The 22,575-nt window shown below is 35.9% G+C and overlaps 1 protein-coding gene across 2 annotated transcripts; it reads right to left on the bottom strand.

The window, feature by feature from the left end:
- Nucleotides 1-942: 942 nt before the first annotated feature.
- On the bottom strand, nucleotides 943-19,353 carry LOC137406005 (S-crystallin SL11-like). 2 transcript variants are annotated; one of them, XM_068092505.1, is made up of 6 exons: nucleotides 19,257-19,353; nucleotides 14,201-14,489; nucleotides 11,466-11,576; nucleotides 4,595-4,710; nucleotides 2,732-2,824; nucleotides 943-1,745 (listed from the first exon to the last, which is right to left on the bottom strand). In XM_068092505.1, exons 2-6 carry the CDS (start codon nucleotides 14,430-14,432, stop codon nucleotides 1,575-1,577), a joined length of 723 nt encoding a protein of 240 aa, XP_067948606.1. In that variant the 5' UTR covers nucleotides 14,433-14,489; nucleotides 19,257-19,353; the 3' UTR covers nucleotides 943-1,574. The 2 variants fall into 2 exon arrangements, with proteins under 2 accessions (XP_067948606.1, XP_067948604.1); XM_068092503.1 differs by having other exon boundaries at nucleotides 14,201-14,500; nucleotides 19,257-19,352.
- Nucleotides 19,354-22,575: the final 3,222 nt, after the last annotated feature.

The following is a 22,575-nucleotide window of genomic DNA, read 5'->3' as shown; positions in this document are numbered from 1 at the left end:
GCATGTCAACCTTTAAGGACTGTTGGAAACACCCAGCTGCATTGACATTGTAGAGCAGTTTTCTAAAGTAGCGCTTAGTAGTATGAAAAACTAGACCAAACTTGAAAATCTATATCAGTAACTAAGAGTTAGTTCGCAGTTTTCAGTTTTCTTCAAATTCTCAGATAAAATGGTACCTAATTATTCTACATTGAACCCTGCTTGATGTTACAAATGTTAGAGAAATGCTGCCGTTGAACCGAGGTCATGAACTCTCAAACTCGAGATGCACAAATCAGTGGTTATGAGAAGTATAATTAAATATTCAAATTGTTAAAGAATTTTAACTCTATTGGCCCATTTCTGTAGCATACTATTCCAGGATATGAATAAAATAAGAGGATGCATTGTCACAATAGACACAAAATCTGTTCTTTTTGACCAACGCTTTGGTGAGGTCTGGTACATGTCTGATTTGTTACATGTTTATCTATTTATAATTTGACTTTTAAAGTATGAAGCATGCGCAGCTGTCATGCAAAATATTTGTCAGGAGAAAAAGAATGGACATATGGAGGAAAACAAAATTATTGGCAGAACAAAACACTGTTGTACGCATATGTCCGGTTTTAGACGAAAAACATTTTTGTTGTTGTTAGATATTTGTTATTCCGTTAGATATTTCTACAATAGGTAACAAAAAGCTGATTAGATAGTCATGTTGACCTTGACCTGAAATTGCATCAGTTTGCTTAGGCATTCATCCAATGGTTGTAAATTTTGTCTTTGTGCATATTATGATCAGCTAGGCAGATGGTTTGAGTTCTGCTTTGACAACCAGACCTGAAGCTACGACCAGACCTGAGGCTATGGTTTCTGTCATATTTCAATTGTCTTTAACCTTTACATTATGCTCTGAAGGAAACATATTGGAATATTTTTTTGTTTGTTTTAGATATGATCTGCATTCATTCACAATATGTATTTAAGAAGTAGAAAAATATGGCATGCATTGATATTTGCATACAGTAAAGGACAAGCTCTGGCAATAACTTTGATATAATACCAATACAAAAATCTTATATTTCATTGGTTTGTTTAAAAATACAACAGATTGCGCCGCAAGAACGCTCATTCATACTCCCATTCATCAGATATTAATAAATGCCTTGAATTACTTTCAAGTACAATGGACATAAAATTTAGAATCAAGTATTGGTCAATTCGCTAAGAAGCATTGCCAAATTGTCTAACAAGAATCTGATAACAAACTTGTCATGAACTAATAAAATCACTTAAATATTGTCACAACTGAATCCGTTAAATAACAGATATTAATAAGGCATGTAGGAAACCGCTACAGGAAGTTCAGTTATAGCCTGTGTTACTGGTGGTAGTCGTGCTGAGGTAGACTGGTTTAATCTCTGATGAACAGTTCACTCGTACACAAGCTACGCTATACATTGTCGGCAAGTCTTCCAGTTCCCCTCAGAAACATAATAAATACTGAAACCAGCATGAAGGAAAAACGTGTCGTAAAAATGTGGCCTCGGCACTCCCAACCCCAAAAAGAAAGATAGCGCTAAAGAGTGAGTTCAGCGAGAGGTGATTGGCCGATTTGCCAGCCATTCGGCAATTTTTGAATGCGATTCAAATCTTGTTCGCCAGTCTCGTAGCTTCCAGTACGATTTGCCATCTAGGAGGTCAGGCAAGAACATCGTCATATTTTCCAATGCCACATATATAAGGATATCTGCCAGGCTGATCTACAAATAACAAAAAATGTTTTAGAATAGACTACGATCAGCCAATGGGAAGCTTAAGAGACATCTGGGTAAAAATGAATTTTGGCTTGTTTTCAAAAACCCGCGCGTAGGAAATTACATCGAGAGAGAAAATAGCATCGCTAATGTACGTGTATGTGCTTATCAACCTTTTTCTGCGATACAAAGGCTAAATGTGATGTTTAATTGCTCGCAGCTGGAAGCTTTAGTTCACAAAATAATGTTTGCATAACCTGGCACATCGTAGATAAGAGCCTTCGATATCACAAGATAATGCCTTTATTTATACAGAACCCAAGAGTGAAATGCATGCTGTAGCCTTAAACATTACCTTCCCTAGTTTATATTTAAAAACATGCTTCACTTAAAAGCTCGACTTCACGTCTAAGCCGTACTGTTGATATAAAAATATAAAGAGTCTTTGAGGGAGTTATTTTCTCTCTGTGCCAATAACTGGTTACAAATTGTTGGTAAAACAAATTCCGAGATTCAAAGACTGTACAAGCAAATTTAGTTAAGTTAACCTAATTTCATTTTTTATTTGAAAATTACAATGCGTTCTAAATTCTTCTTCCCTGCCTGATCGTAGAAATGTTGAAGAGATCACTTTTAAGGGAAAGCCAAACAAACAGCAAATATAGATGTGGTTTCAGTATTTCAACTAAGCTATAATATAGGTGAGTAAAAGAATTTTTTGTGAATGAGATATTACAATAACTTTTCTCAAAAAATTAAATCTTTTAGAATTTAAGAACTCATGCTGATTCAGCCTGATGGAAAAAGCTAAAAAATAGATAATCTTCTTACTAAAATAGATAATTCTCTTACTAAAATAAATAATTCTCTTACTAAAATAGATAATTCTCTTACTAAAATAGATAATTCTCTTACTAAAATGTTGCATTAGAAAACCTACAAGTTAAATTAGAAGCCAAACAGACTTGTTTTCTCTGCTTTTAAATTCTCACCTGATCAAGAAACCATTCCTCATTCAGATTATCAGTAAGGTAGTCGAGAAATCTTGGCAGAAGGTCCTCGCGGTATCTGGACATGACTTTGTCCTGTGAATATCAAAATGTGAACATTATTTAATGATCATAATAAATAAAATAAGATTTTTGACAAGATTAATGTACATTTGTCAAACGTGATGTTACTTTATCGCTTTCTCTAAGGAGCGATCGTCTCTCTTATCAAATACTGGCTCATTCACGGCACCTTTTCTTAGTCCAAGCTTCATTACGAACTCATAAAAGCGTTCTCTAATGTCCAATGAGTTTGTAAAAGTTAACTTCACTGTTTGATGTTCTTCCCAGGTGATTAAAGATTTGCTTAAAATTTCACTAGCGCCCTATCCACGCAAACAAGATGGCCACTAAAGACAAATGATCATACTTAGTGCTAGAAGTGATAAAGTAATGTTAATTCAGGGAGCGAATTCCTTTACTATCTGGGGACTCTTACAACGTGTGACAGCTTGCATTTACTGATATAAGCAATGTTTGCTTGATACGGTAAAGTAGACACTGAATGATGATGATGGCAGCTGAATGTCCTTGAGAAACAAGATACGGCACAACCTTATGGTACTTCAAGCTAATAGGTCTATTTATATGCTAGTCAAGGTGGCAGTAATGGCTTATTGCAGCGTCTGACATGTTCTTGTCGCTAATATTGTTTACTGGCTTGATATGACTGTCATATTTTACTTCGTCGGATTGTAAGGCTTTTCGTAACGGTAAAAATTAAAGGAGTTGTTTTCTCTATGTAACCATATGCTAAAAGGTTCACTTTGGTTCACTTCACAAATCTAAAGTAGGATTTTAAAATATAAAGGTAGCATTTTTAACCCTTTGAACCATGACGGCCGGTATTCCGGCATTGCTTAGGGTGTGTCAGAAACCTTAACGGCCGGTATAACAGCATCTACGTAGCTCTGTATACAAAAGCTGTTTCTAAGGCATTCTAAGGTTTCTTTTTGCACAAGGCATTAGACTAGAAATCTTATTTTTATGTTTAACCATTTATAAATATCTTTAGCTACTTCCTTCGCTATAATAGCAATTTCACTGGGACAATAAACTTGCAAAAAATTGGCAAAATTTTCACTCGCAAATTTTTGCAATTTTCAATTTTCACATTTCACTCGCAAAAAACTTGGTGCTGCTCGTTTGTTAGTATGTGCTAGATGATTATAATGCATGTAAAGAATTTTATGATACTACTTATAATTTTGCAGATAATTTTGAGTCATAAAACGATGACGATTGTGTTCTAAACTGATGATTCTACTTTGAAGATTTTTAAAAGTTGTTAGAATCGTGGGAATTTTTATGGTTTTAGCCCGAAGAACTGTGAAACAACTGTCTATATATATTTGGTGACATTTGCTTTGTGTTGTTGAACCTTTTTACCAGTGTTTACCAAATATTATTGGATTATAAGCATATTTGGATATATTTAACAAAAATTTCTAAATTTCCTATGTGTCAGTCCAGGAATACTGACACACATTGATAAGGACAGCCAGGGTTCAAAGTATGAATAATGTCTTTTCAAAGTTAGAGGAACAAGGTTTGTTGTAGTCCTATATTTGTTATCATTTGTATATTATATTTGTTATTAATGTTATTTTTATATTAACATTGTGTATGAAGCATGGAAACCACCAATGTTGATAGTTTTTAGTTCGGCTGAGAAATAAGACAAGGCTGCCTGTCAAACTCTTTCTTTTACAAAACATTACATAATGTTGCTGCCGCATTAGGTTGCTGCCACATTAGGCCTGTTTTAGTAGAGACTAGAAACTTCTGTATAAGTTTTGCACCAACCTTGACACCTTCATCTGTTTCATTAAATATTTGAGCAATCGGTTCAATACTCTCTCTCATCGTCTCGGAGATAATGTCTACCTTCGTCTTCTCCATCGAACTTCGGCCATCTAGACCTATAAAATGCCACACAAAAAAAGAATATAAAAATGCTGTAAAGCATTGTTGGAAAGATAAAGCTATTAGTGTGGGTACAATAGCGTTTCCTTGCCAAAACTTGGTGTTATGTCAAGGGACTTGGCAATAGATATAGGTTTGCTCATTTCTATAGATGCTTAGCAGGGCAAATAAGTTTCCGCTGTACAAAGTCACGACCATTTTCAGAGACATTACGGCGATTGAGTCAAACCTTTTACTTATGGTCGAACTCACGCTATTGAAGTCGGCAAACGAAATAACAGTTTTTTCTGGCTAGGTAACGAGTACTCCTTCAAATCCGTTTATACAGTAGATAGAGTGGCAGTAAATGAAATAACATACATTATTGGAGTGTTGGACGACACTAAAGGCAGATGCATTTTCACGACTGTCGATGTTGTGTCTTGCTACAGTATTAAGATTAGAACACATGCAGTAATTTGCAAACACAAGTACAATATACTGCTTCATGTACTCGGTGAACCCCTAATAAACAATTCAAGACACATAGTAAACTTCTACTCACTTGACTGGATACACAAACTTGAGAATTTTAGCCTTGTTTAGCCCATTTCGCGACACTGCTAATTTAGGGTACAGCGAGACCTGCTTTAGCCTCAGAACCTGACTAAATTACACGACCTAGGGTCATGCTAGTACACGCTCCTTAATTCCTAATGTCCTAATTGCAGATGCACGAAGTAAATAAATATGGTTTTTTTAAATGAATTTGCACTAGGAAACAGCGCTGACCTTGGCAAACGACAAAGGCAGCGCCATTATCATCTGTGTGAAGGCATGTACGAAACCATCACACACGAGATGGCTGATTAGAAACAATGGATACCACAACCTCATACCAATCAGCCCCAATCATGCAATAGTCAGTTTATTTACTACGTCCGGAGTTAATTGAATAACTCGCTACGGGTAAGGCTCTAGGGCTACATGTGTTCATTATGTCGACATAAATTTATTGCGGATCTAATTATTAATGACCCTAAATGTATAAAGTATTTGTTGAGGTAGCAAAGGGCACGGTAGCCAATTACTTGAGAATCTGAAGCCATCCGCACTGGCTCGCCTTCATTTATCTTTTAGTCATTTTCATCTTACCGCTAGTGCATCTACCATCCACAACGACATGAAAGGGCATAAGGGGGTCGGGCTAATTGCTGATTAATGGCTGTAGAAGCTAGTGACATCCTAGGCTCATATTTTACTGGGGATGGTATGACAAGAATGCAGTCCGAAGACTCTATTGTAGTCTTGGTACAAATGAGACGTTGCCTAAATAGACCTTCACCTAATGGCCACAAGTTTATCTTAAATCCATCTAATGTAGCTCGGAAAACTATTAGCACCAACTTTCTCCCCTCAGCTGAGTAATCAAATTATCTATCTGGCTAGGAGAGAAATAAATAGGAAGGTACTAATAGTCATTGTACTGAAGTGATAAAAATGAGAAAAGACCGTTCCTAGATGAATGCTGAGTGATTTAAAATGCTTTTGGATACCATCCCCCCCTCCCCGTACACTAGAGAACACAGGTGAAAATTTTTGAAAGAAAAGCTTTTTGAATAGCACATGAAAGTTTTTTTATCGTAAAAGATAAATGAGATATCTATCTTGGGGTAGGTAGATGATATTAATTCGTAGCGCATTCTTGGAGGTTTTTGTTTTTATGGCAGACACAACATAGAATACATTTCTTTATATCTTTTGTTGCACCAGGTGTAAAACTGATGTTCTAAAAAAAGGATAATGGACAGCCCCAAAAAAATACAATGCTGGTTGCAGTGATATGCGACTGACCCTATTGATGACCCTCGAATGACTCTGGAATAAGACAAGCGTTGAGTTATCAGAGCCTAAAAAGGTTGAAATATAAAGTTTTTAGACTGCGGCCCTAAGTGAGACATCCCCCTGCCATACTCATATCCAGTGTCAATAGACCCTGACTAATTTGGTTATTCACTATGTTTCCATGACACGCATGAAGCGCATCATGCTGGTTTGAAGTTGTGTGCAGGTTGTGTTACTGTGTGAATTAAGTGTTTTTATGGACGTTCGTATGATGCGGATTGACTCCGGCGCTTTGTTGAAAAAAGGTTAAGAATTGTACACTATAAGTTAAGTATTAGTGACGCAGTTAGCGACGCATGTGTTAGCGACGCAAACAAATGAAACTGGATCAAGAAAGGGCGACGGAAGCATTGAAAAGGTTTTAAATTGAATAGCTGGCGCGGTATTTTAATGCGTATAATTCGCAACTGCTGTTTCTATAATTCACAAGCAGGATGGATTCGATAAATTTTTGCGAATCGCAAAGCTTGCGGATCAATGCTGTTTCCATGTCTCAGCTAACTTGCGGATTGGCTCAAATTTGCGATTGGGTCAAATTTGCGTCATGGAAACATAGTGATTGTGTACCCTTATGTATTCCAGTCAATTTCCATAAAGCTGTGGTTATACAATTAGAATCCAAAGCCTAACGTGTACAGGCTATGCCCTCTACCCACGTGGAATCTGAAATCACCCCTATATATCAAACATTGACTAGCCGGGTTCTTGTTGTTTTGAAATATCTCTTTGCGACAATTGTTTATATTGCAGAAGACGTGTCACTGTCAGTCTCGGTGCAGTCTGATCAAGTCTGATAGATGAAGAGGGAAGACGATGATGACCAAGTACTGTCAGAAAGATGTCAATAACGTCTGAACAGACTCCAATTTTTACTATGAGTCTCCCATCATACTAGACTGCCACCATACTAGACGGTTGCGTGTGTTTGTGGTGCTAAGCGCAAATTAGCTGACAACGCACTTGACACTAGCTGTATTTATTCACCAACCTTGTCACTTTAGGTTTTTTGTGAGCGAACCTTTCTTCTTCTTTGTTTGTTTTATTTACATTAAATCATAACATAACAAAATGATAAAAAAGTAAGGTGCAATGAGGGCCCATATGCCCATATCGAGATTCTTTGCTCTATGCTTGGAATCGTTTTATCGCAACGTAATCATCCCTTTAATTAGACCTAGTGAAAGCCACAAACAAACAACCATCTGCACATTTTGGTTTTCACACTTCAGTAACCAACCGAGAGTTAAAAACTTAACCGCATGACCTGGTCATTAACTAATACATGTATATCAGCAAATGATGTCAACTCACATAAATATCATAAAAAAACTTCCTGGTATGTTAGGTTTTTGTACAGCTTACATTTACAAAACATCATTTTTCGAAACAGAAAAACTATGCAAGATCAAAAGGAAACATTTCAGTAGGAAAATATCTGTCTCTATACTTTTGCTCTAAACTAATAGCGCTTAGGGCAAGAGCAGCTCCCACCTCAAATCCACCATTGCAAATCCACCACTGCAAAACCACCACTGCAAATCCACCACTGCAAAACCATTCTTTATTGTTCTTTAGGCTTTGTTTGCCAGGAATCATTGTAATTTAATTGGTTCAAACCTTTTCACAGTTTGCAAGGTATGAGATGGTTTGTTAAAAGCTTCCAAAATAAATTTTGCATCAGGTTTTATTGATTTTTAAGAGCTCAAATTTTTAAACTGAAAAAAAAATTGATAGAATAAGTTCGGCTCATACAAGAATAGAAGGCTTCATAATTTACCAAATATTAGTCTCTAGTTTCTCACATACTTCAACGTCAGATGCCATGTGAAATTTTTGTCATCATGCGGACATTTTTATTAAAAATTAATGCGGTCTTATTCCGATTAAGGTTAAGGTATGACCACACGTAACAATTTTGTCGTTGGTTCTGGCTGAATTCATGAAACGAACGAAAAACACAAAATTATTAGGCCAAAATTCGCAGAACTGTCAAAGCTGTGCAGGCACACCGAAATCGTCGACGAAACGCTTTTAATTGGCTAAACAAGTTATTAGCGAGCATGATTCTAGCAGCTTTCTCAATTTATATAGTCCAAAACAAAAACAAAAACATGACATGCAAGAAAAATACTAACGCAATTTGCTACAGTAAATACGATGCAACTGACTTGATTGTGCTCTTGTTGGTTCTTTATCGTTCAGACAGCATGGCTAAAAATGGTTTCTTTTGTAATAAAACAATTTTACCAGCAAAAGTTCCGTTGTAAAAAGAGTTGCCATCTTTAGCGCAATCAAGTCAGTTGCATAGTATTTACTATGGCAAATCACGTTAGTAATTTCTTATGTGTCACGTTATGTGTTTTGGACTAGGCCTATATAAATTGTGAAAGCTGCTAGAATAGGGCTCGCTAATAAATTGTTTAGACAATTAAAAGCGTTTCGTGATTTTGGCCGAATAATTGTGTTTTACGTGCATTTCGTGATGTCGGTCAGAACCAATGATAAAATCATTACACGTAGCCGTACCTTTACACCTACATAAAAAGCCAAGTTTTTAAACTTTCAAAGCAAGACAACCTTTTGGTTAAATAACAATATACCCGAAAACAGCCATGAAATAATGAACCAAATTCTTAGCAAAATCCCAGGTTTACACTTCCAAGATTTTTTGTTGTTAAACAGTTTAATCTCAATATTCACTCTTTTCTGTTTTTCAGTAAGCGATACTTGCAGGTAGATACCATGATTGGCCCACGATTTACTACAACTGTCACAGAACAGTTTCTGTGATTTGTTATAAAAGTGGAAAAAGGACACTAGTTGACATACTAATGTCAGAAATTCTTGGAATTGTCAGGTGAAACTTTCGTTTATCTTCTGACTGGTTTGCCTGTTTAGAGTGTCAATAGCAACTAACGAAACTATGATTTTAAGAAAATATTTTACAATGGTGTCAAAACCATCCCGGAAAGTCTCTCCTGAGTTTGTAACTAAATTACCATCATCTACTAGCCAGAGATCATCGGCTAATCTATCTTCGGGTGTTCACAGATTCCGTATATGAATGCCAAGAGGCCAAAATGTGTCATTCAGAAATGACAAACACCTGGCTTTCTAGAGATTAATACTGGAATGGGATAACGATTACCTTGCACGCCTTCACGGTTTTGAAAAAAATGACAAGGCAAGAAAGTGAAATTGCTACTACCAACATGTGCAAATGTTGTTAGTCATTGCCGTTATGATCGGTAGACACCTACGATTATTGTCAAGAACATAAGTTGGTTAACAGTTTTGGTTCGTGCAACTAGATGAGAAAATTAAAGGTTCTTCAACAAATCCTACCTTCTCCATCGAATCAAACAATTCATAACATATGCTAGTTAGTTTAATAAAAGTATTTTGTTTCTGATAGTCGGAAGAGAGAGTCGGAAATGCATTAGAACGAGCTTAAGAGTTAGGTTTAAAGGTCGCTGTCTGTATTTAGCGAACACCTGTATCAATCTTCTATTCACAGAGTCTCTCATCAGTCAAACCCGCAACAGTATACATTTACAACAATCGGAAGTTGTCTTTGATCCTCTCCGGTTCAAATGCCAGTTACTAATTGGTCTTTGTAGATATTGTCTGAGCTAAAGTCACTAACTCCTAGAAGTCATTTTTTTGATTGCTTAATTAGCCCAAGCATTAAGGGAGGAAAATAATCCACCCGTAGCAAATTCTGTTTAGCTCATAAGATTGAATTATATTAATCTTTTGAAATCTAAATTACAAATCAACGGGTTAATAACTTCAGAATGCTGTTATTGTCCAAAGTGCGATCTATTAAGAGATATTGAGAGCTGGATGTCTATAATACTGACAGTACCAATTACAGTTTGCGGTTGGCTCCAACCAGTTATGTAACCTCCAAATTAAAATTTTGATAGCGAGAGTGATAAGTATCGTAATACAAATATTATAACTTTAGCCAGGAGACTTCTAGCGAGAGAGGACAGGCACACTGATTGCCGAAAACAGCTCGACTGGATCCGCTACTAATATTGGCATAGTTTACTCACACCGGTTGAGAGATGATGCGTGCATCAATCAACCAGCAAACTCACTCGCAAACTCACTCCCGTATGTGTTTACTGAGCTGTCCAAATAGTTGATGAAAGCTAGGATAGTCCACCCTGTCTTACTCTGACCCCTTTGTTATCGTCTTTCATCCAACAGCTTATACCACTACTAGTCCTAAGTCTCTACTGAGATTTCTTGTTTTTAAACCTCGTTTAATTTTTTAGTTTTTCAAGCGACAAACTTAAAATTAAACAAGGTTTGAAAACAAAAAATCTTGGTAAATACACCGACTACTAATGGGATAGCGTGTGGGAGGTAAAAGACGATAACAAAGGGGTCAGAGGACAACTCGGTAGACTGCCCTAGTTGCTATCAACTTTCCATCAAACTTTCTACTAGTTGTTGGCTAGCCAACATGAAGCCATTTTCTATTTTTTATTTTTTTTTTCAAAAATTTCAGCTGAAATGCTTCAAAATGATATAAAGAGCATTTGGTGATTCAAGCTATAAAACTAGGTTAATGCGTTCAGGACAACTCTATTGTTGCCAATAAAGTTATTTGCACCTCCAAAGTCTAACTGCTGCCGTAAAAACAAGTCATTACTAATGTAAAACGGCAGTTTTTCAAATAATTTTATAATTTGCCATTTTGTTATATTTGGTTGAGTGCTGCTTGCCAAAGTTATTACAGTTGTAAAGCATCATTTGCCTTTTAGATTACCAAACAATAATATGGAGTGAGAGATGAGAAATTAATAGAGATTATTTTTCAATGTGTCTAGCTGTTGGTGGTCTGTGAACTTACCAAATTCTCTGGCCAGATGTCGCATTATTGAGTGGGACTGGTTGAGCTTCTGCGGGCTCTTAAATCCGCCTCCCGATATCTCAAGTATTGGTAATTGTCCGAAAGGAGTGGCTGAGCAACGAGAAAGATAACGGCAACGTAACCAACCGGATTAAAGACGAGAGCTGCTGTTTCAGCTCACACAACAAATTGACCCTAGTTAGAACACCAAGTAGTTTGCAAGAGGCTTACAGCTGCTCTCACACAGTTCTTGTTATATAACTATATTGGTGGGATAGTAAATATTTGACTACACCTTAACCTTAGTGACCAAAAACAAAACAAGGTATGTGTTGAATAGCTAATGTTATGTATAATAGCATTAATATATCTTAATGGTGTTTGCATATATATATATGCACCATATTAGTGCTAATAGTAAAACACATATTATATATAATATGAAAGGATACCATGATATATTATACATATAATATGTATGTTTATATAAATATATATATATTTTATATATAACGTAACATATATATATGTTTACCAGGCTAAAACTGGACATAATTTTTATATCAAACCAGGCACAATCAATAATCAAAACACACTAATAAATAACATTGTTTCTCAAACTTTTTTTATATAATATGAGTTGACATTGGCAAATGAAATCATTCAAAATAATATAAGTTTTTATTTTATTTAAATAAATTCTATCACACCTGTATATAAACACTTAACCCTTTGAACCCTGGCCATCCTTGTCAATGCATGTCGGTAATCCTGGGCAATTTGTCCAATGATCCGAAGTTTTTATACTTTTATTAAATATATCTAAATGTGCTCATAATAAAATTATATTTAGTAAAAGACTAGTAAAAACGTTCGCCAACAAATGTCACCAAATAGAAAAAAAGTGTTTCACAGTTATTCGGGCTGAAACCATCAACATTTGTACGACTTAAAAAACTTGTAAAAATCTTTATAGTAGTATCATATCCATCGAGCACATGTTCATCGTCGTTTTATGACTTGAAACAATCTGGAGAATTATAGTTAGTATGTTATAATTCTTAATTTGCATCACAATCATCCATGACCTACCAACAAACGAGTTTTTTCGCGATATCGTTCCAATAAAAATTGTTATTATGACGAAGGAAGTAGATAGAGATATTTGAAAACGGTTAAAAATGGTAGTGAAATTTCTGGTCTAATGCCCTGTACAAGAATTAATTTGATTGGTTTAAGCTGTTACTTAAAAAGGGCATTTGTAAACAGAGCCATGTGAAAGTCGATATTTCGGCCATTAGGGTTTCTGTCACACCCTACACAATACCTGAATACCGGCGCCAGGGTTTAAAGGGTTAAAATCTGTGACAATGGCACAATCATTGACACAGACACATAAGGACACTGATATAATAAAAACAAAATAGCTTTTAAAATGCTTTTTAAATTATTGCACATAACCAGTCTGACAAACATAAATAATTAAAATTATATTTTCAAACCTGAGAAAGACTTTGGCACACGCTGCAGATCAAAAACTAATTTTAATAATAGGTAATGTTACGATTTGAATTTGTCTGCTATAACAAAAGCAGCAACTTGTGAGTTGAAAAAGAAGCACTCGCAAGACTTGTCAGTAATTCATCTGGGCTTGCTAAAACAATATAATAAAGTCAATAGGCCAGTTATAGCAGGTATCGTTGGTTATCAAATGTATTTATAATTTACTTGTAACATCATTCAGTCAGTTTTATTCATGAAAACCTTCGCTTGTCCGTAACAATACTAGATGAGAAGTAAAAATGTGCTTCTCTCTTATCACTGGTAAATTTTATTGGCTTATGCTGCAAGTTACTAAGTTACTAATGCGCAAACACATTCTTCCCTTTACTTTCTGTCACTACTTACTACCTACATTACTTACTTACATTATTTACTTACAATTATCTTAAAATGCGAGACTGTATATTCTGGAGTTCCTTGTGTCAATCTCAACTAATCTTATTCAAAAGTAAACTGAGATGGAGCCAGAATCTTTGACTAACCTTTCAAAATTTTCTTTACCTTTTTGTTATTGTAAAATGATATATATACTAATATATTAATTTGGCTCACTGGTAAAAAAATTTGATTTTGTCACATGAAGCGGCTATAATGGAGTAATAAGAGTGACCGTTTTATGCCTAAATACAGCAGTAGCAATAAAAATGAAAGTGATACAAGAAACCACAAACGCTGCTTTTTTCTCCTTTTTTATTTTTTTCTGCTTTTTTTTAACACTGTTGTCAGGTTAGATTTTACTGATTAATAAAGACTGACTATAGGTCAGCATTAAAAGCTTTGAGCTAGGTCATCATTTTCATTTACTTCAACTTAATTTAATTCTTTTATGTATTAACATTTCACAAGTTTGGTTTACGTTGATACACAAACCCGGTAAGGTTGTGTCTCCCAATTATATAGCTACTACTTTGCAGGGCATAGCGGTAAAACGAAATGCGAATGGTACGCACACTTTGAAGTTTGCTTTAAACGCAATTACGTAAACTTCTTACGATGAACTTCAGTACCAAATAAAATAAATTGAATTTCTACAAGTCCTACCAGAGTAAAAGCGAGTATACAACTATTTTGCTAAATAATTCATGACAAGGGCATGAGAGGTCATACATCTCTGCAACCTGTAGTAGTAGTGTGTGACCTCATTGGCTAATACATAATCTATCTGGACTCACTAGATTTCATTTCCATCCACTCATTGACATCGATTCTCCTGTCGTTGTACGTAACGCCCGCGAGAGCAAACAAGAGTCTGATTGGCTCAGCTCGACCTCTAATGTCAAAGTACGTTAATGTGTATGTCTTTTTCTCTCCCATGCCCATGATTACTGGAGAATTTATGTTGCTCGTTTCTTGTGGAACAGAATGTAGTTTAACTTCCTGTCGCGTTGATATTTCGGCTGTCATCAGGCAGTTGTATAGATAAGACTCAGTGTTCTTCTCTAGTCAGAGGTGTAAGGCCTTCTGCAAGAAACCTGTAATGAAAAACTTGTTTATACTGTTTTCAGTTGGCTGCAAACAAGCTAAACATATGTCTTGCATGAATGGCTAGTGTTGTGGTAGATCATAAAACCAGAAACCATCTATAGATCTTTGTCTAAAGATCGGCCAACTACCATGAGCTGGTCTTTGTAAGTTTTCTTACTTGAGTTTATAATATGGTTATCTGCCTAAATTTCAATAAAACCTTCAATAATTAGATGTTAGTAAAATGAACTTATTCTATGCAAAGATCTACGCATTTGATTCCTGAAGGTCATATAAATGTCACATCATCAGTCTGCTGTGTTTGTTATTCGTTAATTGTATAGAATATAATATTTTCAGTTGATTGTTATTGCAACAATGTGTTCAAATATTGCTCATTTTATACAAAAAAATTTTTTGAATAATGCATTTATTTTTGTTCAGTACCAATTACAAATTATATTCAAACAGTTTAAATTCGAAGAAAAACTTCACAACTTCCTATCAGAAATTCCACATTTATCGCCAAAAATGTGTTTTAAAATGCATAAATATGTAGTGTTCTCAATGTTTTTCAAGCATAAACATAAGCATAAACAGAGCTTATATTACTCTGAACATTTAGGAGAATCCATCTGTACTTTAAATAATAGAAGAGACGACTCCTCGTCAGATACATCAGATATGCTAGAGTGGTTTTTGACATAGTGCACCTATTCTTTTGAGCCAACTTGTCGTGCGCACTGACAATACTGCTAGCTAACACAAAGGACCCACACTGGCTGTTTACCTGTTTACACCAGCCATGCCGGGTGTATTTTTGTTGTTGATTAATTTTAGCCGCATAAATGAGGAGGCTCTAAAAACAAGCACCGCTTGTAAGTAGATATGCTCCTAGCAAATGCATATTATTTTCTTTCATTAGAAATTCTAATTGTATGTTTATCTCTATACTGACTATACTATCTTCATCTCTATGCTTGGTTACAGAGATGCTTCAGTTTTAACTGAATACACCAAAGCACCTCCGTCTGTTGCGTATAGAACAAAAAATAAATGTGAAACAAAAACTCCTGAAAAATATTTAAAAGTCAAGTTAATTCAAGTAAAACATGTTAATAAAAAAGATGAAAATAGGACCTGGGAAAAGGACTGACTAACAACGCCATTGCGGGACGGGTGTCATCTTTCATAAAGAAATGGATGCTAAGGAATAACCGAACAAAGTGACATGTTAGATTACCATAAAACATAACAAAGGTATTCTGAATTACAACAAAAACTGCTAAATTTAGTGCATAATATTTATTATGCAATACTAATATATGCAGTTATAATATATTGTATATATTATTACTGTATAATATTCGGATTGACAAAAATCCGCCACAATAAATTTCAAAAGTAAGTGCATTTAAATTTTAGCTTCAGCTCATTTCAGGGAAAGAGTATTTTCGCAATTTCCATGGAAAATCGCAGGAAATTGCATGCAAATTGCACATCAGAATCTGTACGATACAGTCTGTCTACATGATATCTCAGTTTCAGTTAGCAATATGAGTTCAGAATGAGTGCAGTTTTTCGCTGATACGCGGATACTTTCAACAAATAATGGCCACGTGTCAGCTCTTTATACAAAAGTTAGCCCTGGATATGGCGAGCGAGCCCGCAAGCAAATACAACAATATTAGAATTGTAAAAGAGGCCAGTGCCTTTTTCAAAAAACAAGTACATTTTGAGGTGAACTCTCTGTTCTAGAGTGATCAATCAAAATGAACTCAGCACTTGGTTTTGCACTCGGTTGCTGACTTGCAGGTTCTGCCAAATAGAGCGAACACCAGCGAGTAGATCTATAAAGATCTACAATTCGTCTGTGAAAAGAGTTTGGGTGCCTTGGCAAGTTTTATTTTGCAGCTCTTTGCACAGTTGCTAACATTCTATATGTAACGTAACAATGACGAACGGACACTCTTAAGGCATAAATAACAATGTGGCGCCCAAGTGACAACTCACGGCCGTTGGCCTATTATTAGTTTGAAACGCAGTATGGAGAGTTTTGTTATAATAACAGGCCTCGAGGCAATCTTACGTCAAAGGCCTCGAGTGTTTTACACAAAAGTATCTCCAAAGCACCTAGTTTAGGTGTAGATGGAGAGATGAGAGAGGAAAGAAGAGCGGCTGATCTGTTGCCATACCCTCTTGTCCACGCCTCCTATCTCATCTCATGCATTGTATAACAATGAGGCTGCTAGTTGTAAGATGACACTGTGCATATGTCATTCATTTGACAATGCCTTTGGCTAGATAGGACTGTCCTGGTTCAGTTAGTAAACATGCCCCTACTAGGCATATACTCTCTGTCCTATACTGATCATGGCACCCGACTAATCACCAGTAAAAATAATTTATGCTCCAAACTCCACATGTAAATTTACCATTTTCTCTTTGTTTGGCTCATATAAATAGGATTGTTATATGCATGTATATTAAGATATAGAAATAAAATACTACGGTTGTGCTGCAACAAAACATTAGAAATAAATACATCAAAATTAACCGAGATTGTGGGTACATGAAAAAAAGTCTTAGGTTCTATGGCTTGTTTTGAGCTGATGTCACAAACGTCCACAAAATGCGCCTTGGCTACCTTTTTTCCAGATGGTTTTGAGGTTTATCTTTAACCATTGCAATAACTCGTATTTCATTGATGGCCCTTGCCAGCTTTTGACAGATGCTTGTTTTCCCTTTGAATGATGGGTTATTAAGAAATGACTACGAGGCTACTGGCTAGTAAAAGGATTCATGAATGCAATTGAGGTAACAAAAGAAACCAAAAGTATTCACCTCTCCCTAACCGACGTTAGGAAAAACAAGCCATTTGCTATAGTTGAGTGATTCTCGAGCTAAGAATTTCACAAGATGATATTCAGGTACGTTGATACTCCACCCCAACTATTCCTAGACCTTTCACAACTATCTTGACCTGAGAGAACTAATAGGAAACCAGGAAAGCATCAGCAAATAGCAGCAGCCATTGGCATTAACCCCAATAACCCCCATGGTATAAAAGATATTTGACCACATTCCTAAAAGAAACATATCTTCATTTTCAGTAAAAACCAAGAATAAGAAAGTTTCAATAACGCCTTCATGAAGGTACAAAAAAAAACAGAATTTTTCTTGCTAAGGGGCCACACAATGAAGGCATCAGCATGTCTGTGTTAAACACACCTGTTTTAAACACTGCCTGTTCCAGTATCACCAATGACATGGGTGTTTTTATCTTCACAAAATCGCTTTGTCAAAAGTCACTCGAGAATTGATATATTCTTAAGCTACTGTTTGCTATTGTTATAGTATTACTATTTTATGAAAATAACCTTAGGTTGAATAAAATAGTATTAGGTCAGAGCACTAACTCTTACCGGCAGCACTTGGTGGATGATGTGACACCTTTCGAACAGGGATGATTTCTGCCTGTTGAACACACCCACGTTTTTCGAGTATTATTATTAATATTATTGTTATCTCTAAAAATTAATTTTGTTCAAAATAATCTTATTCGCGTGTTTATATATTATTTTCATTATTAGGGATAACTTTAAGAGATGTGAGTAGAGACTCAAATGGTTGAACCTGAGTAAGAGCCCCCTCACTGTGTGTAAAGCTCAAGAATCTATCCACCTGCAAACACTCGCCGGCCCAAATGAATAAGGTATATATGGTTTGTTATTCTTTGATATGGCCCTTGTGGGTATTAATTCCAGCCACAAACTGCTAGCTAATACTGCTGTGAGCTGATAGGATGATGAGCTAAGCAGCAAAATGATAAAGCGTCCGGAGCTCGGCATCCACCTGCTGCAACCTGACAAGGTTCGTGGTATGCCATTAATGTGCACTTATAACAACCATATTATTCCAGCAAAGCTAATCGCAACTGTAAATGCAATTATTTTTTATATTTGCTGCTAATGTTGTATATATAGTTCCTGCCATTTGTGAAAGTTTGACTGACTGCAATTAACTTAACCATGCATGCTGAGATAAAGTATTGTTGGTGATATGGCACTGTGACGCCTGCATCTTTACAGGTGCTATGGGTGCTCTAGATGCTATGGGTGCTGTGCTGGCGATATGGCACCGTGAAGTCAGCGTAGTCAGAGCCTTTACAAGTGCTATGGGTGCTGTAGATGCTAGGGATGCTATGGATGATCTTAGTGACACGAGTAAAGTTAGTGCAGAGAAAAGTGAGTGATTGTGATGTGATAATACTAAGATGTCTATTGCTTTTTCAAGTTTTTTAAATGAAAGTATTTTGAAATATTTTTCTTCTAATCATAGTTAATTTAACCATTTTTATAGCCAAGTAAAAACATGTTCTCTTAGCCTTAACTATAACATATTGTTTGGTAAATGTGAAGTCTATGGCGATTAATCAAATGTGAAAAATAAATCATATCACGGAGTTTGTTAATCAATCCATTTAATTAGATAAAAACACGCCAATTAATTACACTAAAGAGCAATCTTGCTTCCCTCTACCCGCTACAGCACTTGTTCACCAGAAGGAATTTAATAAATACATGGTCCAAATTATTTTTAATTATTTCTAAACTTAACTAAGCAGGTATGTTTGCTATAGCCAACTAACTTAACTGAATGGCATAGGCCTACTTTGCTATAGAATAAAACTTCTGCAGTTTAGAAATTTTGATAACCGAGTCGGGTGCACTTGATAACTGAGAGGACTCGATTCTAGCATACCTTGAAGTGAATTTGAGATAGCCTTCTTCCCTCTCGCTGCTGGAAGTGATGTTGATCTAATGATCACACTGTGTAAGAGTCTCGCCTGCAACCTACCGATATACTGGGCTAATATTCTTGGACGGATCCTTTTAAACCAATCAGCAAAGACATGCCAACGTAGTCAATCATGAAAGAGGCCAAATCGTGCGCAGTAGTGTGTAGTTTATGCTGCACTCAGGCATATCTAGTGGCAGGTCTGATGTTTCCAAGTTCGACGATGGGAGATAATTTGTACAATTAATTTTATAACGCAATTAGTTCCACTGTCAGGGTATATCTATTTATACGATATGCTCGGTTTAAAGGATATGAAACATCAACTCATTAACGTCTCCAGAGGTCCATAGAGCAATTACAACCATGATATAGAGTTTAAGTGCAATTGGTCAGTGCAGAAAATATATTCTTTTTTGCATAACATTGAAACATATCTAACGACGTTATTAAATATTTTGATGTCTCTATTGAGAATAATTTCCTGTTCAACTTTTATTCACTCGCTTGAGCAGAGTTTAAAACAGCCCAATTATATAGAGGCCTCCCGCCCTGATCAATGGCCTCCGTATATCGTTGTTAAATTCAAGCAAAAGTTAATTACATTAAATAATTAAAAATGTTATATAATCTTGCATAGCTTTAAATAGATTTATGTTAAGAAATACAAATCCACAAATCAGTACTAATACACCATTCTATCAAGTTGTGGCAGCAACCTTGTTTGTATTATTATCTTTATGCTAACGAATGCTGTGATTGCATTCTCAGCGTATCAACTGAATATCGCTGCATAGATGAGGACTAGAGTATTGATTTGATGCTCATCTCCAGCCAACCCGGCTCCTCAAGAAAGAAAAGGATTGTCAGAAACAGCCGCCTATGTTATTTGCTGTCGCATTTGGTCAGTAGGGAGACTCCATGCCTTAGAAATGCATTGAGCTAACCAGCCCTGGATATGGACATGGCTGGAATATATTACAAGTATTGAACAAAACTTAATATTCTTTGCAAGCATTATCTGTAGAGAAGCAATCCGTTTCCTTCCGGTCCAATATATTCGTATGCACTTGTTTAACGTTAAATCCCAAAGTCACATTTTTATCTGCTGCTGTCGTTTTAAGGCTGTTCACTGGACGAATCAGTTTAATTTAATAGTGTCTCAGAACGTTTGGATTCTGTCTAGATGGTCTCTTAGCAATGGTTGGTACATCATTACTATGCAAAAAATACAATGGATTTAAGCCATCAAGGTTACTCTTTATTGGTTTTTAAAAGAACGGCTGAGTTCCTTTAGTTTTTAGCAAATAGCAAGGGAACATTATCTATGCTAAATAAAAATTAAAAAGGTTAAATTATTATAGGGAACTCAGACTCGGGGACGCATGCTGCAAACGCAACTTTGTGCAACGTGTCGGAATGTGTGGCTTGCTTTTTCTACCATGGAGGTATGAGATCTAACCAGAAAGGGAACCGAGAGAGGATTGGTGGAAACTGTTTAACCATGCTTGCATCCACGGGAGATGCGTTGTGGGTGCCCTGCCCTTTGCACTGAATGACCCCTGCCTAATAGCTCGCAATCTTATCACATGCTTCTCAGAGTTGAGGAACTTCAGGTCTCGCTGTGACACCACCTCGTATGTTGACAAGTCTATCTTCAGCGGTTAGACTTCCGTCGCTGCGCCACTCTGTTTATTCTTACCCTTTACACCATTCCATGGATGATAACTAGCATTCATGGGTTTTAGGCTAACATGTACTGCACATGTGTGAGATTATTTTATAACAACATTGGTCAAACTGGTGTTTGAAGATGCCAAATGTTGCGAGAATCACATTCTTTCATATCAACTTTATGTTTTATTGTGTTTTTTTGCAGTTGTTGTTTTGACTCTCACTCGGATTTCAGAGTGCATACGCATAGATCTGTGTTTTAGAGGACAAACAAATATCATCTGGTCTAAGGAAAGCTCATAATCCTCATAATGACAAATTAAGAATTTAACATTCAGACTGTTGATCGCTGTCAGTCTATCACCACTTATCTCCATAGCTGCCAGCTTGTCACAACATTTTCTGTTGATTACGGATATAAAAACCCCTGTTAAATTGTTAATCTACTAGACTAGAATAAATAGAAGGAAGAAGGCATGTTTGCTTTGGCTAATTAGACTTGCCTTTGCTCTGCTATCGCTTTGCTTTTGACGAATTGGCTATTATTGACCGATTGATGGTTAGTTATCAACTATGGGTTGACCAGAGTTTTCCTCTGATAGACTTCGCAACTCGAGGGTTCAAATCGCTGACCAAAATGGCGCGTGTTATCTAATATTACGACTAGCTCGCCATATGCATGATGAAGGACTACAATCTTCTTTAAAAATAGCTAGTACATTGCCATAATATAGTAGTACACTGCTATAATATATTACTGAAATATATTATATACAACCTATAATATTTCAGATTTGTAACAAGGAAATACCTATAGAAGAGTAATAATAATTAATAATGAAATACTGTAAAACCACTAATTGAATGCCAGCTTTATTTGACCGCCCCTCTATTGGACTGCTACTACAGAAGGGTTGAAAAATATAGCTCCATAACGTTCAAATAGGTTTTACAGTAAATGTATTCTAGAATGTTTATTGCGTTATAACTAAGTAATATACGACAGTATGTTAGTACTATAATTTAGCTACAGCAAAAGATCTACATTTGATCACAGTAGATACGTAACTGTTCAAAGGAAGCCGCAGGCGACCGAGTAACTTATCTACAAGTAGGCCTACTGCATATCGTCAATATTTTTGAGAGAGACACACATGCCTTGTAAATAGAGAAATCAATAGTTGAGTCAATATAATCATAATAAATAATTTATAATTTGTATAGAATCATATAACATCGTAATAGAATAACATATAATCGTAAAATAATCATATATAATCATATAGACATGTAATCTTAAACAGAAACATCTATAATAGTCGGGTCTATATACAAACGTACTACTAGCAACAACACGCAGGTTGGAAAAACCATTGTTTAAAATATTTCTATCAAGTTTTAGAAAGAGCACCTGATTTCACTGGGCGAATAAGCATACGGACAATGCACTTGTGAAGTAATTTGAAACCCAATGCCTACTCATCTAATGGTTCCTCGCATATTTTCACCTCTTGCACTCATTTCACTCCAGAATTGTAACTATACTCATATATCTAGCGTCCTGTCATTGCTTTTCCACCATTTACCCATCATAACAAATCTCCTTTAT

The sequence above is a fragment of the Watersipora subatra genome, chromosome 10 (assembly GCF_963576615.1).
Source record: "Watersipora subatra chromosome 10, tzWatSuba1.1, whole genome shotgun sequence".
In the NCBI taxonomy this organism is placed as follows: domain Eukaryota; kingdom Metazoa; phylum Bryozoa; class Gymnolaemata; order Cheilostomatida; family Watersiporidae; genus Watersipora; species Watersipora subatra.
This window is presented reverse-complemented; position numbering and strand designations above follow the sequence as displayed.